The sequence below is a fragment of the Chelonia mydas genome, chromosome 5 (assembly GCF_015237465.2).
Source record: "Chelonia mydas isolate rCheMyd1 chromosome 5, rCheMyd1.pri.v2, whole genome shotgun sequence".
NCBI lineage: Eukaryota > Metazoa > Chordata > Testudines > Cheloniidae > Chelonia > Chelonia mydas.
The window spans coordinates 89,185,084-89,210,508 of NC_051245.2; the positions used below are offsets into that span (position 1 = coordinate 89,185,084).

The following is a 25,425-nucleotide window of genomic DNA, read 5'->3' on the forward strand; positions in this document are numbered from 1 at the left end:
ATTCATTAGCATCTGATATTATTATATGCTATTATTATTTATGTTGTAAGAATACAGTGTTTATTTTTTAGTGAAGTCTTGTGACTGCATTAAAGATTTCTCCCGTGAGAGGATTACAGCCATAATATTTTCATTAGCAAAATTAAAGTTCTTACAATTAGCATTAATCTTCATAAGAATATTTGTATGTAAAAAAAATCCCAATAAGCTCCAAATGGCTAGACATAAACTTTTGCTTTAAAATGAAATGTAAGATTTTCCTTAGTCTTTTGCTGAGAAGGTTACTATTAATTAAACATGACTGATTTCAGTTTTTCACAATTTTCATTGCCCAGACCACATCTCAGGGTCCATCCTGCTCCCAGTGACGTCAACAGGAGCGTTGCCACTGATTTCAATGGTCCCAGACATTGAAACAACAGGCTTTTTGGGCAGATTTTTTAAAATCATTAAGAAATCATGTAAAGAATAAACAAATGAATTTTTCTACAGAAATAGTAAATCCAAAGGCTTAGGCAGAACTACCTTCATGCTAATTGCGCTATCACTTTGGCTCATCTATTGTAAATATAACAAGTGGCACTAAGTAATCATTTTCAGTCTTACCCAGCCATTTTATATGTTTGGCAAGATTACTAATCCCTATTGTATCACTGCTCAGAAGGAAATCATAATTTAATGACCAATTGTCACAGGAAAAGCAAGTATATACCCAACTAGTAGCTCTTACTTTATATGGTATTTCTATGGTTTTGCATTGGTATGGCTCTGGTCAAAGCAATTTGTTTTATTAATGACTAGATGAAATAATTTAACATGCCTGTAAAATGTGTGTTACATTCTCCCTCTCATAGTTTGGCCACATAAGGGGTAACAGCCTACTACTGCTACCAGCAAATTGAGATATCATATGTTTTTGGTTAAATTACTATTAATTTTATCCTCCTATGACATATTTTTCTTGGAAAACAAAATTGCAGAAAGGGAATTTATTGTAGTATAACAGCACCCAGTCCTGGCCCCAATTCAGCAATCCATCTCTATTACACAAAGCACTCAATCAAGCACCTGCTTAACTTAATACCTGTGCTTAAGTCTCATTGATTCACTCATACACATGCCTAAAGTTAAGAAGGTGCTTAAGAGCTTTGCTGAATAGTGATAGACTTACGCACTTACTTGAATGCTTTCCTGAACTAGAGTTCATGTAATGTGCTAAACCCCCGCTGCTCATTTCAGCACCTTGCGGAATTGAGACCACAATCCTATATATGAGAAGTAGGACTGAGTTCAGCTCTATGTTTCTCAAAGGGCTTGTCTACACTGTGCATAGGTCTGCACCGGGGGGGGGGTGGGGGTGTAAATTCTACTCACCAGCATATCGCACACTAACTGGTCCATGTAGCACGTGCTAAAAACTCCTTAGTGTGTGTTAACGTGGTCCCACACAGTATTACATTAATGTTCACCAGGGAACTTTTAGTGTACCACAGCAGAATCCACATGGGCCAGTTAGTGTGTGACATGCTGGTGTGGACTAGAATTTACACCCCTTTAGTGCGGACTAACACACTGTGTAGACAAGCCCAAACTAACAGGCACCTATCTTCTTCAGGGACATGTAAGCAAACCGACAAAAACAGAAGAAACTGAGCTGGTCATTTTTCTGAGTTGTTTTCACAGAGGACTCTGGACTACTCATCCTTTGCCAAGTCCAAAGCAGAAATGATCCAGCACAACAAAATTAACAGGTTGCCCCCGCACCATTTGCTTATAATACAGTTCCACTTTTATGCCAAAGTTATTAGCAAAAGATCCTTAAACACCTCCTTCTTTAAAACACTTTATACCAGGAGAATGAGAAGAAAGGGAAGGGAAATAATAAGCTCTGGGTAGTTCTGACCTACAAGACATGAGCTGTTCTGACTCACATGTACTGCAGGTTGGTGTTTTTCAGAAATGCCTGACGGGACACAAACTTTAAGCCTGAATCCACCACGGTTCTGTGAAAACATATAATGTTAAAATTGTTAGTGTTGGTCAGTTAAAATAAAATTGATTAATAAATAATAATAATGGTTAGAATAAGATTTGGGATTACAATTAACCCAAATCATTTGTAATTAATTAAATTGTAACCTCTTTGGGGCAACGACTGTCTTTTTTTAATTCATATTTGTATTGTGCCCAGCTCAATAAGACCCTGCTCATTGACTGGGGCCTATAAATCCTATTGTAAGAGAAACTACAAATATTAATGTTAAACAAAAATAGTAAGTCAGATACTCACAGATTTTTCAGTCCAACATAAAGTCCAACTTCATTGTTATTGATACTTTCTAATTTCCGCTGGTTTGCGATGTAACTATAGAAAAAAAAAGACAGAGAAAGCAAGTGAAGAAAGCAGCTTCATTACCTGTTCCTGTTATTTAGATTGTCTCAGGCACTGTTGATAGGTGAAATATAAAAAGTAATGAAGGTTTCTGACCAACTTCAGTCAACATGGAATCATGTGTCTGCAGAGCTAAATACTTCTTGCCACCTTCCCAAGTATTTAACTAGATGCCTTGTTGCAGAACATTTATGGTAATTTTTACTCAGGGGAAACAATCTTGCACAGAGAGGGAGGTCTTCACACTGAGCAGATAATAAACAAAATTTCTTTATAATGCCACTTTCTCTGAAACCTGCTCTTTCCTGGCTCATTACTTTTGCATAACAAGAAGGCCAGACCCTCAACTGGTGTAAATTGTGCACAAGCAGAGTCTGGCCCTAGTTTGTTAATACTAGATACACTTAACATCATCACTCATTAAGCTGTTTTTCTCCCTGCCCCTTAGCTGGAGATTTATTTACACCATACTACAATTGGAAGACAAAACAAACTAATCATTCTTGGTTGTATTATGCATACAATGAGCCCCAGCTGAACATAATACAACAGAAGGAGAAAGCATCATGATAGATCAAAAGCATCAGCCAACCCCACTATGCACCAGGAACCTCTTTATGTGTCACCAATGTAGCAGATATGAGCATCAAATGACAGTGATGGCTCTGCAGGATTTCTTGGGATAAGAGTAATACAGTGAAGCCATTGTAAAATAATAAAAGAATACAGAGTTCCTTACATAACCTTGTTATCCCACGGATTTTATAAACCAATCTGATTTAAACTCTCGAAACTCATTAGGGGCCAATCCAAAAACAATGAAATAACATATTAAAGATGGTGGATAATGAAATCCTCCCATTTGAGAGCCATCAGGCAGATCTTCCCCATTCTCTGTTAAACTGTTTTCAAGCATGACAGGGGATGTCATTTAGAATCTTCCTCTACCTGTGTGACTTTGGAAGCCCCTCAATGCCAACTGGCAGAGGGCACATCATACCTTAACTCACATCAGACCTGACACACTCATTGCCTCAAAACACTGTAGTCATGATCTGTATCTAAAAGGCAGCATGTAAGGTGTTATATGCAAATGGATAGTATTATTGTGGGATGTTTGTATGGTGGTGTATAAAGAATAATAGATGTGTGCTGGAAAATATGTTCTTAAAATATGGTTGGCAAGCAGTGCATAATCCCAGCCTGTTCTAGACAAAGGAATGTTGTTTCACCTGCTTGACTGTGTCTCCAATGTAAATTGAGCAAGGTGAGGCCAGAAACAATGAAAGTACATTTACATATAAGGTAAACAAAGCCATCAAACTGGCAAGTGGGGGAAATGACCACTTAACAACCACGATGGGGGATGGAAGCTGTACCCCCAGGAAGCCTTCCTGGCTTTTGAAACAGAGGCAATGGACTTTGGGAAATACAGGCAGAAATAGAAAGCCATTTTGGCATCCTCACCTGAGGGAGAAAAGAGGCCTTGAAAACTGAGAAAAGTGGGTCTTTCAACCCATGTGGTGGAACTCTCTGAGAACTGATTGTAGATGAGAAAGTTGCTTAGACACAGATTGTAACTTGCTAAAGTTAAGTTTTAGTCACTAGAAAGCACATTTTGTTTTCTTTGTAACCTTTCATCTCTCTTTCACTCTTATTTGAAATCATTTAAACTCTGTTTGTTAATAAAACTTATTGTTTTATTACAAGAACATTTCTCAGTGCTGTTATATTGAAGAGAAGTGTAAGTCTTCAGCTAACCTCACAGGTTGTCATGTGCTCTGTCTCTTTGGAGGCAGAGAACTTAATAACTTCTGTGAGTGTCCAGTGAGAGGGAACTTGGGGGACTGGGGTTCACTGATTGTTACCAGCATGGGCAAGGATTAGACTGGCAGAGGCCTGAAGAGTTTGCTGGCAAGGCAGATGAACTGGTGTGCCAGAGAGCTGACACACAGCTTAGCAGCAGCAAAGCCCATTCTTGGTGAGGCAAAGCAGTAACACAGTGGCTCACAGTTCTGGGTGGCCTGAGCAAAACATCACAACCTGCTGCTCAATTCTAGGTGTAGAGAATATGGCTGTGAGGTTTCAGAGCCACGTCCCCTGTTATGTGGTCAGTGTTCAATCAATAATTAGTACCATAGTTAGACTTGGAGAAGACTGGGGAGAAATGTAAAGGGACAGGAGTTTAGGAAGATGTATGCAGAGGCATGGAAGGGGGAACCAGAAAGGATATAGAATCAGGGTCAGAGAGATGGGTCAACCAATTTTAGATGAAGATCAAGCTTGCAACAAAGTTGTAGTCTCTACAGACATTTATGTAACTCTACAATACCACAGAACACATCGTAAAAATCAGCCATTCTAATTCTAATCATAAAACATTCATTTATTCCATCAGCACCTCCCAGTATGAGAATGTGTAGAATTCTGACATAACTGGAACTTAATCAGCACGTGTAAATCAGCTTTGGTCCACTGAAGTGAATCTTTTACACCAGCCAAAGATCTGGGCCTTAAATGCACAATACATAAAATCAACAGTATAATCTAACAGTATATTTCCTTTACAGAACAAAATGAGGCATGGCTCCTGGAATTAGGCACAGCTGCCGTGCTCCCTGGCTTGACATGGTTTTCATCATAAACAGAGTTACAGTTTGGTTCAACGGCTTTCAGCACCCCTACTATACAAATTGTTCCAGCACCCTTGAAATGAGGGGACAAATTTCAGGTTTGATGAGTAGTATGCAGTCAAAAGGAGCCCACTCACACCAACTTAGACTGTAAGCTCTGGGGCAGGGACAGTCTTTGTTCTGTGTTTGTATAACACCTAGGATGATGGGTCCAGGTCTATGACTAGGGCTCCTAGATACCATGGTAATAACAATAATTGCCCCCCGGAGAAGGTCAAGCCACTGCACCATCCCAGTGCTGGTGCTAGCTTTTCCAAGAGAGCTGGGCTATGGCCCTACCCCTCTGCCACCTGAACTGAAAGGAGTGGAGGAGTTGCCACAACTGCATGCATGAGGTTGGAGCTGCAGGACAAATTCAGGCTGTGTTAACCAGAATTCCTGTCAAAGCAACCACTGCAGTACAGTTTCTTTTTACACAACACCCTTAACACAGGTCATCATAGAAAGGCAAATGAAGTCTTATGAAGTCCTAAGAGGGGAAAATAGACAGTTGTATCTTACCACAAACAGGTTGTATCTTCTTATTACCCATTTTATCTTTTGCTTAACATTTTATTTGATTAAATCTTTAAGGCTATTTCATAGCTGAGAGAAAGACAGAGATACGGCTACTGTAGCACGTATACTAGGAGGGGAAGTGAGTAAGATAATCCTTTGTTTAAGCCAGAGAGAGGTTTGAGATAAAAGCTCTTATCTGACTGGAAACTATTTTTACCACCTTCACAACTACTCTACCTTGATGCTACTTATTATTTTACATTAATACTCCTAAAAGTTCTGACTTTCAGTGGGCAATGTTGAGAAATGTAATATGTTTGCCTGGCCTTAAGAATACTCATCCTTTCTCTTACATGAACATTTTCAGTGCAACATACAAGAAAAATATCCATACTCCATGACTGGCTGAAGCCATGTGATAAGACAGAATCTCCCACTGTACACTGCAGCACAATATAACAATATTGAGGTTTGGAAAGATATTAACCAATCAGAACACATATACCAATTATAGCTCCAAATTGAATCCTCAGCAGTCAGCAACACTGTTCCTTGGATCTACTACTACACCAAATCTCTCTCCTACTTGAATGATTTATCAGTTAACAATAGTTGCTTCCAGACCTCTAATTTCATCTCCCCATGGCCATCATGAGGCCTATTAATTCTGATAAAGACTTTCAGAATCGCATTTCATACTGATTTCATACTTCAATCCACATCAAGCTGTTCACCTCAACACAATTCAAATTGTATAATATCACATACTCATACCTCACTATTGTAAGCCCATTTTAAATCTTATGTTCAAAGATTTGTAACTTTTTCAAAGATTTTCCTTTTGAACTGGAACATAACCTACTTCTGCTCAGCACAAAGGTGAAACGTTTGGGAAAAACTGCAGAAAATCAGCAGAACCATGTCTAAATTATGTGAACATGAAAACAATATATTTTTCATTCTTTAAAACAATTTGGACTCTTTTGTATTTGAACAGTTCAGAAAAAAAAGGATTCATTCTAAATTTTCAAATGTGATATGTTCATATTCCTTTCCTAAGTCTGAAAACATTTGGTTAGCTGAAGTATGTCCCCTTAATTTATTTGATTTATTCCATTTTCTCTGGACAAATGTAATTTAAATTACACCCCTCTGTTTGGCGCTGCAAGGATATTTTTTAAAACCAGAAGGGTACTCATATTAACTACTTAGATATGAGGGAATAATACTGTAATTCAGCTCCAGCAGTATTTCTGCTGCCAGAAAATACCTTTTATGGGAAACATACTTCCTAACACGAAAGAAAGAAAGAAAAGAAAAAAAACCAGCAAGCTTTAGTTCATACTGCCGGGGGAAAGTTTTGAAAACAAAATGAATAAATATTCCCTGGTGAACAGTCAGCGACGAGTTTCTGGGCTACAGGAGAACTTTCACCACAGGTTATTTTTTCTCCAGTCCTTTGGGGAGAAGAGCAGAGCACTCCAGACCTTGAACGAGACTAGATGAACCTCATCATAGGCTGGCGGGTCAAATATGTTCCCAGTCTGTGCTAGAAGAATGCATTAGCAATAGATAGGTATGAAATGTTAAACCATGCAAAGCTCCCCAATGTTGTATTTTGTTACCAACTTAAATGTCAGACAAGGTTCATCAGAAGGTTTGCTAACGTTTATGAACCTTTTCAGCAAATCTGGGCTGATTTATGAGTATACATGAAAATCATGCAAAATGTGCAGATGTGACACACCAGATGAAATTTGGCAGTTTCAAATGAATTGCATGTTGAGTTCCTTTGAAGCCAGGACTCAAAAACAAGACTAAGGGGGTGTGAACTCACATAGATTGCAAATGAAGAAATATTTGTATGAATCTTGTGTATCAAAATTTTCAAGTTTCAGACTCATCTAGGCAGGGCTGTCCCTAAGGGGGATGCAGAGCCCAGGGCGGAAGTGACAGATTTGTCACTTCCAGGACAGACCCGTCACTTCCAGGACGACCGCACCGGCCAATCATGCCAGCCTGCAGTGCCCCCCAAAGCATGGGGCCCAGAGCAGTCACCCCGATTCACCATACCCTAGGAACGGCTATGCATCTAGGGCCCAATAATGCAACTCCCACTCAAACAGGGAATCTCTAAGTGCAGGATCAGACTCCTAATTAGATATAATCCCTGGAAGATGCTCCAATACCATGACATTTATCATAGTTTAAATACATAGACAGACAGATAGCAGATCCTCTACAGATATACAGGCTTGATCCTGCTCTAATGTATTTCTATGAGTGTCTTCTAATTGACAGCAATGTTAGCAACAGAACTAGAATTCACTACACCGACCACCCCATATCTCAAGAAACAAAACCTCTAACCCCCAGCAGAACTTTCTACAATCTCAAAAGGGAGAAAAGCCAGAGGCTCAAAGAAGCCCACTATGGATTTTGCTATAGCCAATCTAGTTTACTTTGTGGTGTAATGGGCACTGGTACATAACCCTAAACACTTGTCTATATAGTGCCCTTCGTGCCCCTACCAGCAGGGGTGTAAATTTTAATGAGTACCAGTGTGTCGTGCACTAACTGGCCTGAGTAGACCCTGCTGGCATGTACTATATGTGCCTTAGTACATGTTGATGTAGCACTATTTGAAATGGAACTACATTAATGAACACTAGGGAACTTTTAGTGTGTACCAGCCCAGTCCACAGATGCCAGTTAGTGCACAACACACTAAAATGCGTTAGAATTTACATCCCTGCTGGTGCACATTAAGGCACCGCATAGACAAGCCCTTAGATAGATGAGACTCTTATCTAGATACTCTTCCCAGGTATCCCTGTCTATTGTCAGGTTACCATATTTGCACAGAGTACGTAGAAAATTCTGAAAATTAAACTATTTTAAAAAACTAAGGATACAAACAGTGAAATGTGATTAGGCCTTGATATTAGGGGTCAACAAATTCTGCCATCAAATACTGTAATACATTACGGACAAAATATTCAAACATGTTATTGTTTATATATACATTTTTAAGATTTTTGGCAAATCCTTTATTAGGAAGTGTCGCCTACGGAGCATTCTCTCACTATTTGCTGATACCACTCACAAAAGGACAGATTATGAATATTACAGAACAAAAAAGAACTTTGTGTGTTTGTATATCTTCATCTGAGACACCTGAGCTTTGGAACTCACTCTCCTCCCCATACGGTCCAACATAGCCCATGTTTTTTAACCATCAGAGCATACTGCATATCTAATCCCTTTTCCCAGTCTTTTTGAGAGGAAAGGGTGCATTAGGGTTGAGATATATCCATTTACAGTTCATACCTCTGGCTGGCGTGGTTATTCCACCCCCGCTTCTTGATTTTGGGAAGATCCTCTATTTCTGTCTTCGTTAGTCGACTTGTATTATTAATATAGGACAAAGGTGCCTTAGACCCTGGACTGGCATGATTTATGTTCTGTATTAATCTAAATAAATAAAAGAAAACCCTAAGAAAAACAATGGGATTTTATTGTGCGTACCAGTACTGCTAGCCTCAGAAGTTCAAAGATCATGAGTCAGAAACCCCCCCAAAATCATGAGACTGACATAAAAATCAAAAGGCTTAAAAAAAAAATAAAAAGATTAAACCACGTGCTTTGGTCTGTCTTCTGATGTTTGAACTCCCCATGCTCGTCCCCATTGTGGGGTGGCAGCTTTACAGCACTGCCAACTTGACAAATCTTTAGTGAGTACAGTGAGTTTGATCGCCATTACAGGAGCTCTCACTAGAGGACCCTGCTGAGATTGGGGCCCCATTGTGTTCGACTCTGTACAAACACATAGCAAGAGACTGCCCATGACCTGTAGAGCTTACAGGGTAGTGCAACACACAGAAGTGAGTTTGTGATGTAGGAGCCACCACATCACCTCACTGAGGGTCTACCAAACATCTCTTTGGCCTGGTCTACACAACAAAGTTAGGTAGACATAAGCTGCCTTGTGTCCACCCAGTCGTGCATGTGTCTACACTTAAATTGGTCTCCCACTGATGTAAGCTTTCCATTACGCCGACATAGTAATGCCCTCTCCCCAAGCAGCACTGAGCCACAGCAGATGTAGATGTAGTGCAAATGTAGACAATGCATTACCTATATCAACCCTAACAGTACTCCAGCAGCTATCACACAATGCACAACACTGACCGGTCTAGTCACAATTATGAACTCCACTGCTCAGGGGTCATGGAGACCAGAAACTCCACCCCCCACCTTTAAAATCCTGCAACTTTTTGAAATGCCTTAATTATCCATCTTGGCGAACACACCTAGCAGCTCTCCATTGTTGTGTGCAACTGCCCAGCTGACCATGCTGGCTACACACTCCAGATGCGCTCTGGCTTGGAGCAGACAGGAGATATTGGCTCTCTTGGGCCCGTGGGGAAAAGATGCTGTGTAAGCATAGCTACAGACCAGCCATAGAAACATGGACCTCTCTGAGCAAATTGCACAGGGGATGCAGGAGAAGGGATACAACAGAGACCAGTCGCAGTGCTCTGTGAAAGCAAAGGAACTACGTCAGGCATATCAAAAGTCCAGGGAGGCCAAGAGTTGATCTAGCGCTGAGCCATAGACATGCCAACGCCCATGCTCTTGGTCAGTACACACAACGTTGATGCAAGAAGCCAAGTATGCACATGCACAAGCGATATACTAATTGTGGTGGCTTTATGCTGATGTAACTTGCATTAGCAAAAGTCTGTAGTGTAGACAAGCCATTAGATGGAAACAACTTTTAATCCTGGCAGAGTTGGGATGGATTCAAATTGGTGACCTTCAGATGAAAGGCTCTATAGCTCATTAACAATGCCCACAGGCATCTTGTGTCCCAAAAGTGCTAATGTTATATTTTCAGTAATGAGGCTTACTTTTTGGAGAGTTTATTTAATAACATTCTGATCTTTCTGAGCTTGCACAGGCAGGATCTTCCACTCTGTTGGACGCACAGGCAAAATCTCCTACACAGTGCTGTCAGTCACACACAAACTAAATCTCTCACATCTTGTTTTTAAAGGGACCACTCCTATTAGCCAATTACAAAAAATAAAAATGCTATAATAACAAAAAACAAATATTAGCACAACATCTAAATTCATTGTTACATACAAATATTTTGCGATATAAAATCACTCCCAGAATGAGTCAGTGTCCTTATCCTAACTCTTAGTATTAAGAGGGTTTGCACACACATCCTTCAAATCCATAGCACAAACCAATCTATTTCAGCTATAGGAGTAACCAGGAAGGTAAGACATTCTGTTACCTTATATATGGACCACCCCACAGAAGGAGACACAACACACATTGTGAGTGGGTCACACAAGTATTTGTAAGGCAGCACTGGGCATTGGGATTCTTGGCTTCTCTATTCCTGGCCCTGGAAGCAGATTGTGGCTTAGTAGTTACAGACAGCACCACCAAATGTAATATTACCTCTGTCTGAGCCACCTGCAGAGGACTGAATCTCTGGAGGTAAAAGCACGAGTTTCTGTTGCTTGAACTAAAGAACAGACTCTCTTATCACAGAAGTAATAGCAGAGTTATTAACCTCTAAATGTGATTAGTTGCTAGAGGGTGACACAGAAGCACACACAGTTAGTTTTGGTTACACAAGCACCTAATCTGACATACTCCTTCTGAAAGACTGTGTAAAAACCAGGAAGAGACTTGACTCTATTAGACCTTTGGGTTCCAGTCCCAAGTCAGCCGACGGGTAGTGACCTTGTACAAGCTCTCAGTTATTTTATCTTTGAAATTGGTGAATGATAGCTACCCCCAACCTATGAAATCTCATCTGATAGCAAGGGTTGTGACAGGCACAGAAATATGAAGAGCTGCTGCTAGAACTAATAGTAGATTGTTGTGGCAGTAGCAGCTACCACAGTTTAGGACTAAAGAATCTGTCCCAATGGCACTATTCTGAGCATGCAGCCTAATGGCTCTGGCTGTGCACCCGTTTCCAGGATCTGGCTGTACGGTAGTATTAAGCAATATGATCTAAATTATGTTCTAAGATATACGTGGGAATCTGAGGGCAGGATGTGGCCCCAGATCTATTGCCTGCAACTTGTTTTCATTTTAATAAATAAAATAGTTGCTTTTCAAATAGGTGAAAGAGCAGCTTTAAATTGAATGGTTATCAACAAATGGGTTGAAATCTAACTTCAATTTTAAAAAAAAACCAAACACCCTGACAGCAACTTTTGCTGAAGACTAAGAGGGATACAAAAAACTGTGACAAAGATGGAAAAGGAGCTAAAATAACCTTTCTGAAATTTGTGAATAACCACTAGAGTTGAGCCCCAAGCCTGAAACCTATTCTGTGTGAATGGACTCCTGAGTCTACACAGAGTCCCATTGACTATGAATGGAATAAATTGTAGGATCTAGGCCTTAGTCATAAAAGAGCAAACAGGAGTAAGGTAAGATGTATCACTCTCCCATGCAGCTACACCACAAAACTAGGCCCAGTAACCTGATTAAGAATATAACATTAATTTTATACAGTTACTTCTTCCTCAGGGTCACCCAGTGTGTTTTATCTTTCTTCTAGACTTTACAGGTAGTAAGCTATGTACTGCAAGCTGTGTCCTGTGCAATGCCAGGCATGTTGTCATAATTAATTCTAAATCAAATAAATAATAACAAATAGATTGGTTTCAAAATATTACACAGTCTGTCTTTAGATATGGTAATAAACAAATAGAACACCGGAAAATATATAATTACACCCTTGGATTACCAAACTGCAGTTCAGAGACAGGGTCACCTGACCTAAAATAGTTTTGTACCATTGCCTTTCTACCTGCTCACTAGCATATGGAATAGGTTAAGCCAGGGTTGTCTGACCTTGTGAGGCAATGGGTACTTCATCCTCCTGAGTTTGGTGGACAAGGACAAAGTCAAAACAAGAATGAAGTCAGAGAGTTTATTTTTTTCTGTCTCCTTCAAATAAGTGAGGTTTAACATAAGAGTTAGAGGCTTAACGTAAGAAGCACATAACAAAGAGTACCATCATAAGGAAGAGCAACACTAATCCAGTACTGTTTCTAAAAGCTGAGGGATGGGATTGCATGTCTTCACTTCACCTGAAAATCAAGCTCTCTGCCACACTCTTCTCTCAGCACCTCTTCCCCCTCCAGTTTGGCACCCCACACTGACCAAAACTAACATTGCACTTCAGTTAATCGCCACAAGCCAAACATGAAATAATAATGCCACACATCAACTATAATTTATCTAAACAGTATCAATTATACCACATTAAAACTGTCGACTTATAAACCATCACTAGAATCTGAGCACCTCCCAGTCACTAATGAATTTAGTTTCACAGCACATCTGTGATGTCAGAAAGTTATTTCTCTCCTCAGTCTACAGATGGGGAACTGAAGTACAGAGAAATGAAGTCATTTGCCTAGGGTTACACCAGAAGTGTGTTGTAGAACCAGGAGCTGAACCCAAAATTCCTGCCCTACAGTCCATACCTTAAAACCCCAGGGCCATCCTTTCCCCATCAATTGGAATAGAAAAGTGTTGGTAATTCTCATGATGTGGCACACTGCTGGCAACCAGAACCCTGTATTTGAGGCATTTAAACATACTGCACACTTGGCGCAGCATTTGGGTCACATTTTCTTGCTCTTCTGAAGCTTTTCTGCTTCTCAGGAGGCAGCGTATGACAAAAACATAGTAAAAAGAGTGCAGCAATAAAAATAGTTACAATATTTTCAAGCATCCTTTGAGGCACCAGGAGGAGCGGCCACCGTTATGTAAGTAAATGCAACATTTAAAAATGGATGCTGTAGACAGAAGTTAAAACCTGAGGACCTTTGTCATTTTCATTCATCCAAGATGGAGTTTTTAATATTCATCCAAGATGGCAGTCTATAACTTAGCAATTAGTAAGAACAGGATTGACTCCCTCTGTGAACTAAAATGTAAAACCAACAGCAGAGAATAACTGACACTGCAGCATATTTAGGATAAAGCTACTTTTAAAAGGTACAACTAGACATATTTAGCCCTACAGCCACCCTTGTAGGTGGCAGGAGAGTATACTTTTTTCCCTCCCCTAGAAGCATATTAATGCTAGCAGGGAGGATTCACCCTAGTGAAGGGCAGCACTGGTTCCTGGGAGAGGTGGTGCCCATTCTACAGCTATACCAGCCACCAGGCCCCCAGAAGAAGCAGGGCTTGATTGCAACAGGACAGCCACTCATCTAACTTCTGTCTCCAGAGAATTCTATGAGAACCCTCTAAACCTGGAACATGCCCCCTGATTTGAATGAAGTCCAGCTATGAGGAAACCGAGTCCTATCAAGCCCAAAGGTTTTCCACTTCAGAGCTTGCAAATCCCAGCGCAAGCTCAAGCTGTCTCCAAATATTTGTAAACCCAACAATTGGATCTAACCTAGAGGACTTACACAGCTTTTTAAATACATACACCCTGTGTTGTATTAAAGAGATATTTACATTGGGCCTAATCCTGCAAACACACATGTGCTTAATTTTGCTACAATGAGTAGTCCCACTGAAGACAAAAAGGCTATTCACAGTAGTAAAATTAAGCGTGTGCATTTGCAGGATCAGGGTCAGTGTGTGCCCATTAATTTTCTCAAACTAATTTTTATACAAGGGATCACATACTTCACAGCTTGTGTAGGCTGAACTCATTGTACACACAGGGTTCTTCTGCATCCCTCCATCCCCTCCCAAGATCCCTGTGGGCCACCCTCCCATTCCCCTCTATTTCAGAGACTACCTGCAACTGCCCCCATCCCCTCTCTCACACCTGGGACTTGTGTTCCCCCCATTTCCCCCCTCACCCTGAGGTAGGGGTTTTTTGTGCCCCCCCAACCTCCATTTGCCAATCTCCCCCTGCCAGGGGTTCTATATGTACCCACTAGTCTCTCCACCTCCAATACTTGAGTTCCCCATTCTCCCCTCATGCCAGCAGCTCTGTGTGCCCCCCATTCTCTCTCTCCCATCCCACCTTCCTCCCATGCCAGGGGCTCTGTGTTCCCCCTTATCCCCATATCAAGGTTCCCCAATATCCACCCCCACCAGGGTTTGTGTGCTTTCCATTCCCCCATCCTCCCATTCCAGGGTTTACTATTCTCCCCACCCCTTGGCAGGGGTTCTGTGTGCCCTCCTTACCCCCCACCCCACCACACCACGATCCTTCATTTCCCCCTCCCCCCAAACCAGGGGCTCTCCATACACTCCCATTACTCCCTTCCCCCACACCAGGAGCTGTCTCCCCCACCCCCATTTCCCCTGATTCTAGGACCCCTGTGTGCCCTCCTTCCCCCCTCTGCCTGTACTGTCTCCAGTTCCCCAGTTTGTCACCCTGCTCCACACACCAGAGGCTGTGTGCCTGCCTCAATTCCCCCGTTCCCCCATCCCTTCCCATTCTCCCCTTTCCATCCTCACCCCTGCAAGATAAATCATTCAGGGCCTCAAGATGTTAAATTCTATTGGGAGGAGAGGCAGAGATAAGCAGGGATATTGTTATACTGGAAGGTGTTAATGGATGCCATCAACCAGCTGTTTGATCTATTGATCTATTTATGTTAATCAGGTGGCAGGGTCTTCCCCATTCTCCCTCTTTTGGTTTTCCAGTTTTCCTCAAAGTCAGTAGTGTTCTAGCCATTGATGCCTAGAACATCACCAGAAATTCTGGAATTGATCAGATTCAAAGTTCAAAAGTTATTGCACTATAGAGAGACTTATAAAAGCCACCAAGTTGATCTCAAGGCTTTTGCAAGCATGGCCAAAAATAATTCAGTCAGAACCCTTTGCCAGATTGTCCCATACCAACTATAGGAATCTTCCCTTTTCACTGCTACCTTTAGCACATTAGCTCCAGCAGCACTAGTAGGTGTCTGGCTGCCACAGCACATTCCCAGCTGCTGTGTAAGCATACCCTTTCTCTTGATATTCCTGCCTCTTTCTTGCTTCAGAGAGCGCTGAAAGCGCCTTCAATTTGCCACATCAAATTGTTCTGTCACACTGGGGGGGAGGGATAGCTCAGTGATTTGAGCATTGGCCTGCTAAACCCAGGGTTGTGAGTTCAATCCTTGAGGGGGCCATTTAGGGATCTGGGGCAAAAATTGGGGATTGGTCCTGCTTTGAGCAGGGGGTTGGACTAGATGACCTCCTGAGGTCCCTTCCAACCCTGATATTCTATGATTCTGCTACCTTACAGGATGGTCTGCCTCAATGTATAGGAACAGGTGAGCACAAAGCAGAATGTGCACAGGAACATGCCACCTCCTACAGAGTGCAATAAGCAATTGAATTGTTATTTGAAAGCACATGAGGACTACAGCATCCACACACTTCCTTAGGGAGGAAAGGCTCTTACCTAAAGATCTGACAGACTTCACGCTGTGGGCAGGTCTACACCACCGCTTAAGTCGATCTAACTTACATCGCTCAGGGGTGTGAAAAAAGCCTCCCTTCTCCCCCAAGGAACACAAGTTTCACACTGTCCACACCGGCGCTATGTCAGCAGGAGATGTTTTCCTGCCAACATCGCTTATGCTTCTCACCGAGGTGAAGTAATTATGCTGACGGGAGGTCTCTCAGTGGCACAGTGCATCTTCACCAAACATGCTACAGCAATGCAGCTGCATCAGTGCAGCTGTGTTGATGTAGCGCTGTAGTGTAGACTAGCCCTGTGTCAGGGTGTGTTTGGAACCTGAATTAGGCAGCTAAACATTTACCCAGACTTATCCCTTCCAGAAAATCAAAATAAATTGTCCTGATCCTCCAACCTTTTAATTCATAGTGACAGTGTCTTGTTGTCAAGGTTCCTTACCCACTCTGAGCTCTAGGGTACAGATGTGGGGACCTGCATGAAAGATCCCCTAAGCTTATTCTTACCAGTTTAGGTTAAAAACTTCCCCAAGGTACAAACTTTGCCTTGTCCTTGAACCGTATGCTGCCACCACCAAGCGTTTTAAATAAAGAACAGGGAAAGAGACCACTTGGAGACATCTTCCCCCAAAATATCCCCCCAAGCCCTACACCCCCTTTCCTGGGAAAGGTTTGATAGGAATCCTCACCAATTTGCATAGGTGAGCACAGACCCAAACCCTTGGATATTAAGAACAATGAAAAATCAATCAGGTTCTTAAAAGAAGAATTTTAATTAAAGAAAAGGTAAAAGAATCACCTCTGTAAAATCAGGATGATAAATACCTTACAGGGTAATCAGATTCAAAACAAGTTACAAAAGACACAAAAGCAGGAAAATACATTCCATCCAGCACAGCTTATTTTACCAGCCATTAAACAAAAGAAAATCTAACGCATTTTCTCGCTAGATTACTTATAGATTACTTACTAACTTTACAGGCATTGTAAGGCTGCATTCCTGATCTGTTCCCGGCAAAAGCATCACACAGACAGACCAAACCTTTGTTCCCCCCGCCTCTAGATTTGAAAGAATCTTGTCCCCTCATTGGCCATTTTGGGTCAGGTGCCAGCGGGGTTACCTTAGCTTCTTAACCCTTTACAGGTGAAAGGGTTTTGCCTCTGGCCAGGAGGGATTTTATAGCACTGCATACAGAAAGGTGGTTACCCTTCCCTTTATATTTATGACACTTGTGTTTCGTGTTGTTATCCAAGGCCCATGTACGCCATAGCAAAACCGATCTAACTTCTTCTACAAGACCATTGCATTCTACCACACTTCAGAATCTGCAGCAGCTACAGATAAACAGGAAAATGCAGGACCCAATCCAATGCTCACTGAAGTCAATGGGAGTCCTCCCACTGGGTCAAGCCCTTATGGAAATAAATAAAGCAATTGATGCAGCACCCCTTCTGATACTTAATTTTATATTAATTTAAATTCACTTTATGTTGTCACTGATTTTTAATTCTTCAGATAAAAAAAAAAGGGGGTCAGAGTTAAAAAAGAATTTTTAAAAGTTAGCCGAATTGTGGGCCTACAACCCTTGAAAATATCTCTTCCCTTCCAAACTCAGAAAAGCCAGGAAATTTAGAGATCAGGCTTCTTCCTTTCATCCTTAGTTCATTCTGCTCAGCCAATATGTTGCCGCACATATGCTCTATACCAGTGGTTCTCAACCAGGAGTCCGGGGACCCCTGGGGGTCCGCCAAGCAGGGCCGGCATTAGACTCGCTGGCACCCAGGACAGAAAGCCGAAGCCCCACTGCATGGGGCTTAGGCTCAGGGCCCCGAGCCCTGCCAACCAGGGCTAAAGCTGAAACTTGACCAACTGAGCTTCATGGGGCCCCCTGTGGCATGGGGCCCTGGGAGTTGTACTGCTTGCTACCCCCTGACACTGGTCCTAGCTTTTATGTGCAGAAAAACAGTTATTGTGGCACAAGTGGACTGTGGAGTTTTTAATAGGATGGGGCCGGGGGTGGGGGGCTGGAGTTTTTAATAGGATGTTGGGGCGGGGAGGCCTCAGAAAGAAAAAGGTTGAGAATCCCTGCTCTATACGCCGGGTCAAATACTTGTCCCATTGAAGTCACTAGAAGTTTTGCTGCTAACTTCAGTGGAGAGAGAATCTCTAACCACGCATCTCCTTAAAGTTAAGGATATGCTTAAGTGCTTTGTTGGATCAGGGCCAGAGTTATTAACACCTTGCAAATCTGAGCCCCACAGACTATAGACTGTAGTAACACAGATTTGCTTCACAAGAGTCTTGCATCCCTGGGTCTGGTTGCAGGGCGAGGATTCTACCTCCACTTATGTCTGGGCATAGCTTGTTTGTTCAGGCCTTGGATAAAGCAGAAATACATCACCCTTTGGAATGATCTACACTAGAAAAATGACCAACTGGTGACAATAGATGTCAGCAACAGATGCAGATGATCAGGTATTGAACATAATTTATGTGCTCGTGTAATCATGTTCAGCTGTTTCAACTGTACTTGTTGACATCCATGATTAGCAATGAGTCATTTTTCTAGATATACTAGGTGTCGTAGATTGCAAATGTATATTTACAATATGGTGTAAATACATCTGTGTATTCTGATTCCATAGCACCATGATAAAAAATCAGGTGAAAAAGTATCTGTACATAAACAACAAGGAATCCAGTGGCACCTTAAAGACCAACAGATTAGCCTTTAAGGTGCCACCGGACTCCTTCTTGTTTCTGTGGATACAGACTAACAGCTACCCCCGATATCTGCACATATGTATTTAAGTTTTTTCATTTGTTTTGTGCAGACTTAGTTCACGTGAAAGGTGCATAGGGCTGAGACACTTTTTCCCAGGCAGTAGATTCATGTGATTTTTCAACCACTATATTTTTATTTTTCAAATCTGCTTAAGTAATGACTAATGGATACAATGAACACTGCACCTGCACATTTCACTTTTTAAAGGAACACTTTCAGAATAAAAAAAAATCTTTGATATCAGTAAAGTATTAAAATAGAAAGAATCTTTAAAATTGATCTTTTTCTCTCCATGTATTCTTTACTTTTTTGCACTTATCTGTGGTAGAACAATAAAATTAGACTAGTTTCAGAGTAACAGCCGTGTTAGTCTGTATTCGCAAAAAGAAAAGGAGTACTTGTGGCACCTTAGAGACTAACCAATTTATTTGAGCATAAGCTTTCGTGAGCTACAGCTCACTTCATCGGATGCATACTGTGGAAAATACAGAAGATGTTTTTATACACACAAATCATGAAAAAATGGGTGTTAATCACTACAAAAGGTTTTCTCTCCCCCCACCCCACTCTCCTGCTGGTAATAGCTTATGTAAAGTGATCACTCTCCTTACAATGTGTATGATAATCAAGGTGGGCCAATTAGACTAGTCATTTGTACTTCCAAGTTCTCATATACTGCAATGATTGGTTTGCAAACACTGAAGGAGGAAACCTGATATCCAAAATAAGCAGCTTTCTCTGTTACTTAAGAGAATTAATTCAGAGAGGAAAAATGATTATCATTAGGTTTTGTAAAATTATTTTTCACAAAACTCAAGTTTGGGGTCTAAACTCCCCGACAGCATCCCCTTAAACTACCAGATAATACAGATAAAAAAACACGTACTATCTGAAAAATATCAACCTTTGGATATTGAGGTCTGGCCCAATGGCCTGCTGTTCTACTGGACTGGAAAAAAGACAGTTTAAATTCCATCCTGGCCTTAATCTTCTCCTCCTCAGGAGCGAAGGAACTGGGAGTGTGGTGGAGATAACATAAACAGGACTCAGTCCTGCAGCTTCTTACTTACATGAGTAGTTTATGTCGTCCCATTGACTTCATAAAACTATTGGGCAAGTAAGGATTTACAGGATTAGAGATAATGTTTTGTGGGCCCAATCCTGCACAGTGCTGAATGTTTTCTGGAGGGTGCTGAGCTCTGGAATGCAGCACTTCTCTGGGAGCATTCAGCACTTCATAGGAACCCACTCTTAAGGGCCAGCATTGACTAAGTTTCCAAAGGAACTCCATCCAGTTCTCACTGACTGGAAGGACAAGGATTAAGACAATGGGCTCATAAGGGTTACATGAGAGACAAAGAAGAACCTCCACAAGAAAAACTAAACTTGTAATAATTTGGTAATTCCTATATCGTAAAAGGCAAATGGATTTTTGAAAATGCTAATTTTCAGTTCATGGTGAGTATTAAAAACAAGATACTCCTACAAGCACAGATTTTACAATGAAATCATGGCTAAATCCTTAACTCCTGGGATGTCAGGGAGTGTCATTATAGTCCATACTCTCTCGAATAATATGCAGCCTGATACCTCCTGTTACTCCCTGTCTCCAAATGATCAGGAAGAACCTTCCATTCCAGCTAAACCATAGCATCCTATAAGGCCAAAGGTGGAAGGAGGGGAGTGGGGTTGGGCATCCTTCAAGACAATTTTACATTATATGTAATTTACAGCAAGAGACTAGAAATACAAAATGACAGAGATTAAAAATATGAACTGTATTTCATGTTAATGTAAGTAGGTTTTTTTCAGCACACACTAAGAAGATGTATTAAATTATTTACTATGTAAATTACATAGTGTGCTGCTTTATTAACAATCCTAGAGAGATTTATATAATTACATTAGAAATATACTTTGTGGTTTTTAAATGTACATACACACAATACACTCTATATTCTATAGGGGAAGAGTTGAAAACTCACCTACTATTTTGTTGGCAAGTATTTCATTCTTAAATACACCAGTTAATTCTAAACCTAGTTCAGTTGAATAGTCATAAATCAGCATGTTAATGACATGACTTTAGAGCTGCTAAACTAGGCCAGCAACATGCTGTATTGCAAGAAGATATTGATAGCAAGAGCTACGAACAACCACATACATTGATACCCTAACTAAAGGAAGAATATTAGACCAGATCTTTAAAAATCTAAGAACTCTTAAGAGACTCATTTACCATCCTATTGATATTTTAGCTCAAGTGATTTTGCAGTGAAATATTTCTGTTCCATTGTGCCTGTAGTATATGGATTTTGCTCTCTCCTGCTTTTGCTCCTTAGCTCTTAGTGTGAGCATCAGCTCTGCAATGGCTGATTTTACGATTCCAATTCAGAGTCTCGCTTTGGAGTTTATTTTACCAGTAACACCAAAATTATGAAAGAATCATGTCACAAGTAGGTTACTCTGTTATGGTACAATAATCTCAATGTGGCTGCATGCTTTTCAGAATGTTTCCAGAACATGCCAGTGCCCTAAGTAACAGGATAAAATCAAATCCAGTTATAGGCAAAGATTTTTAAGAATACTCCTATTTTATTTATTAAAATATAAATGTGTTTGTGCTCAAATCACTGAGGAAGAAACAACATGGAAGATGATCATGCAGAACACACAGGGTGAAAGAAATTCACCCCTCCCCTCACAAAGCCTGGAGTTTGTGGGCCTGATCAAAAGTGTATTGAAGTCAATGGGGGTCTTTCCACTGACTTCCATGGGCTTTGGATCAGGCACTCTGTAAGGAATTAAGTAGGGACTGGGCAGATGGCATTTGCCTCTAAACTGTCACTTGCCTATGGGCTGGAATGGAAAGTCTAGTTCCCCTAAATCTATGCACTCTATGCTGGAATTTCAGGCTGCTGTATCTGGGTGTTTGTGGATCCTCTAGCCCCAGCCCCAGCTATCCCCCCACAAACCTCTCCTTCCTATTTGCAGCCAACCAAGAATCCACCATGCACAGTTGTTCCACCCACAGCTTGCCCCATTCTCCACCCTGTACAGTCCCACCACAGGGATAAAGTCATACACAGGGCCCTCAGCCAGCTCTCTGCATGTGGGTGAGTTTAACCAAATGTAATTTCACATAAAACCTAATCCTTTAGTCATTGCACACTCAAAATTCCCACTGGCTAAATGTCCCTGTCACGAAGTCCTTGCTCAGTCAAAATTTCCTGTAAGTCAATGGGAGTTTTGCCTAAGAACTGTAGTATCTGTACCCAAATAAGAGCTGGGTGTGTGCAATAATGTAGAGTTGGTGTCAAAAGTTTTTCAGAAAAAGGGGAATGACCAGAAACTAAGGGCCTAATTCTACTCTCACACTTATGTAATTCAATGGAGTTATGCCAGTATAAACCTACCATATATGAGTGGAGAACCAGGCCTGAAGTTTACTGAATACAGTGGAGTAGTATAGCCCATTATCTTATCCTGTTACCTAAAACACAGCAGGCTGTGGAGCATTTCAAAATATTTTCTCTTTTTTGACTATATGAATGTATCATATTAAGATGCATTCCTAGCATGTTTAATGCTTGCTGAGTTTCCACACGGAAATGATAGGAAAGCTATGGTAGTCTGGTTTTTCATTTATGTTTGCATCTTAAGGCCTGTCCATGGTTTGATGTTAAAAAACAGTCTAAATGTTTTCTGTCTTAAATACATGCACTAGTTTGCTGGGAAATCAGTGATTTGAAGTTATTTTTATATACCCAATCACAACAAAATGTAACATCACAGGGTGATATAGTGGAAATGGAAAAGAGATGGAAAGACAAATGATGATGCTGATGAAAAAATACAGAAAGGAAAAAATCAACTAATAGAAATCAAAATGTAAACAGCAAAATATATGTTTTAAGTTGGTCAAGCTTGCCAAATATATTTACACAGGGTTCTTTTCTCTGTCTTTTCAAATGAAGGAGTTCAAATTCTGAGGAAAAACTGCTAAATTATTGCTACATTGAAGATATTTGATAATAAGGAAGATGGTAGAGTGGTGGTGCATGGCATGGAAGGATTTTTTTCCCAGAATAACCTACAGAATATTAAACAAACATCTGAAATGATGATTCCTGCTATAGCCTAGAAATCACACTTAATTCTGTTATGTGCATTCAAAAATAAATAGATCTACAAAATGTAGGCCCTGCATTACTCCAGCCCTTCCCTCTGCCATTCACACACACTGGCAAATGCAGCAAGAGGTTTCCATGTAGTTTTTGGCAAAAAGGTCATGGTACCTTGTACACTAAAAATACTGGAGGGAACAACACATCAGTGCCTGGGGAGGAGAGGAACAAGATAGCCTTAGAAGTATTTTCCATCTCTAACTTCTACAATTCTATTATCCAAAATTTGGATTCTTGAGTCTTAATCCTGCAGTCCTTTTTCAGATAAAACATCTATTCACTTCACTGAGAAGGTGGCCTGCCTGAGTAGAGAATGTAGGATCAGGCCCCAAGCAGGAACACAACCCGCTACACAGGTCTCAACTGCAGTCTGGCTCACAATGGCTGAAGTTGAAAAACCTCTTGCACCCACTTGTCAAAGCCCCATAAATAATATCAAGGTACAATACTTGCTTACAACTAGGGGAAAATGAGTGTGGTTCTGCATTCACATGCAGACTCAGCATTGCATCCTTTTTAGCTTTCTTACAGAAAAGGAGCATGTGCAAAAGGAGCTTACACACATATTACCCAGTGCGGAGCCAGTCCTCATTCTACTCTATCAGAATGGGTTACTTCCATTTAAAAAAGCAAAGAAAACAAAATGGTCAAATTTTTGATTGGGGAAAGAGTGACCCATCAAAATTTTCTGTTTGCATGAATAATAGGAAGAACATATAAAATTGGGACATGAGAGAGTAAAGAGGCCCCTACTAATTAATTGTCTAGAAGAGAGGTGGAATATGTGTAGTGTAGTAATTCTTTACTGATCTGTAACGATCTGTAAAAGAGAAGGATAAAGTGATAGCTAAATGTACATCACTGCCTCTCCCAAGAAAAATCTGACAGAGAAGAATTTTCTGATAATACATTGGTCTTGTACTAAAATCAGCACTATCTGTGTGCTATACTGCTTTATTATTTAACTTATTCCCAGGAAACTGTACCAAAGGCAATTAAGATTTATAATCTAAATGGTTTCGAAATTATATCTCTGGGAAGTCAAATCTAAATTAAATCATACCAGGCTTTTAGGCTTCCCACGATCACATTTTCCTATTGAGCAAGTGCCTTTCAATGCAGAGAACTTCTCCTCTTACAGATCGTTCAGGATCTTTCCTTAAGCAAAACCTCCTTCCTATTGTTGGTGTCCTCATAACAAAATGACTAAAAATATTGGTTAGAGTTGAGACTTGCAAAACAGATGCTGCAAGGAAAATGTGAGCATCATTTCTGCAAGCCTTAGAGGCAAGCAATACAAAATGTAAGTGGTTCTCTCATATCTACATACTATGGAGATTCTCAGTCTCTTTACCCATACACTCTCTCTCGCTCCCTCTGTCTAGATAGCCAAATTGACACATACACAGACAAAAAATAAAATTATTAATTATATAAATTATCTGGTACACACATGTATTATCTGTGTGTATGCACAGAAAGAGAGAATATACACACACAAGCATAATACAGTATTATAACGAAAATTAAATAAAATTAGAGCTAGAGAGACAGACAGAGGGTTTCTTCGCCCAGATCCCCGGTGCCCAGCAGCTTCCCCTCCGCTAGCTCGGGGCTCTCCCGAGGGAGCAGCCAGTGCCCAGCCCCTGCGCCACTCACATGTCGGTGATGTTCTCCCGCTCGGCGCTCCTCTCCAGGACCGGGAAGGACACGATGCCCGGCGCGGGCTCACTGCACCAGATCCGCGAGGCGCTGCATGTGCAAGGCGCCGGGCAGGCGAGCAAAGCCCTCCAGGAGCCCAGCACCACGCAGCAGAAGCCCCAGAGCCGGGCCAGACCGGGCCCCTGCCACCTCCTCCGCCAGGACACCATGCTGCCCCGATCAATCCAGCGCTGCCCGCTGCCCCGACGGCCTCCTCCAGCGACCGTCCCGGCGTGTGCGGAGCCTCCTGGGCGCTTCAGAGCGGCTGGGACTCGGGCATCCTGCTGCGGGAGGGCTCGGTGCCGGCCCCGGCTGGGCTCACATGGGAACGCTGGGCCGGGCAGGAGCGACGCCTCCGCTCCCCGCTGCCTGCCCGGGCTCCCCGGGGCCGCTCGGGGCGAGCGCTGGAGGCGGCGGAGCTGGAGGGGAAAGAGAGACCGGTGAGAACGGAGCCGGGACTGGCCCAGCCCGGCCGCCGCCCGCCCGCCCCGGGAGCCCCCGCGAGCGCCAGCACCAGCCCCGGGAGCTCAGCGCGGGCCCCTGACGGGCACCCGGGGCAGGGACCGTTCCCTCCCGGGCAGCTGCCCCTGCAGTGGGGACGCGGCTCCGGCGCCGAGCGCAGCCCGGGCAGCGGCAGCTCCTCGGCTCCCGATGATGCTGCAAAACGCCGGGCGGAGCGGGGAGGGCGCGGGAGCCGGCGAGGGGGGCAGTGGGTCACCCGGGCGGGCTGGAGGCTGCAG

The 25,425-nt window shown here is 41.9% G+C and overlaps 1 protein-coding gene across 5 annotated transcripts in view; it reads right to left on the reverse strand.

Moving 5' to 3' along the window:
• The window catches only part of NTRK2 (neurotrophic receptor tyrosine kinase 2), a 265,674-nt gene that overhangs the window by 239,639 nt on the left and 610 nt on the right, over window positions 1-25,425 (reverse strand). For all 5 annotated transcript variants that reach the window (XM_043546801.1, XM_037901775.2, XM_037901776.2 and 2 more), the window contains 3 exons: window positions 24,644-25,104; window positions 2,291-2,365; window positions 1,932-2,003 (listed from right to left, as the gene is read on the reverse strand). In XM_043546801.1, the coding sequence (XP_043402736.1) occupies window positions 1,932-2,003; window positions 2,291-2,365; window positions 24,644-24,855 (359 nt within the window). In that variant the 5' untranslated portion in view covers window positions 24,856-25,104. The remainder of the gene's footprint in view (window positions 1-1,931; window positions 2,004-2,290; window positions 2,366-24,643; window positions 25,105-25,425) is intronic.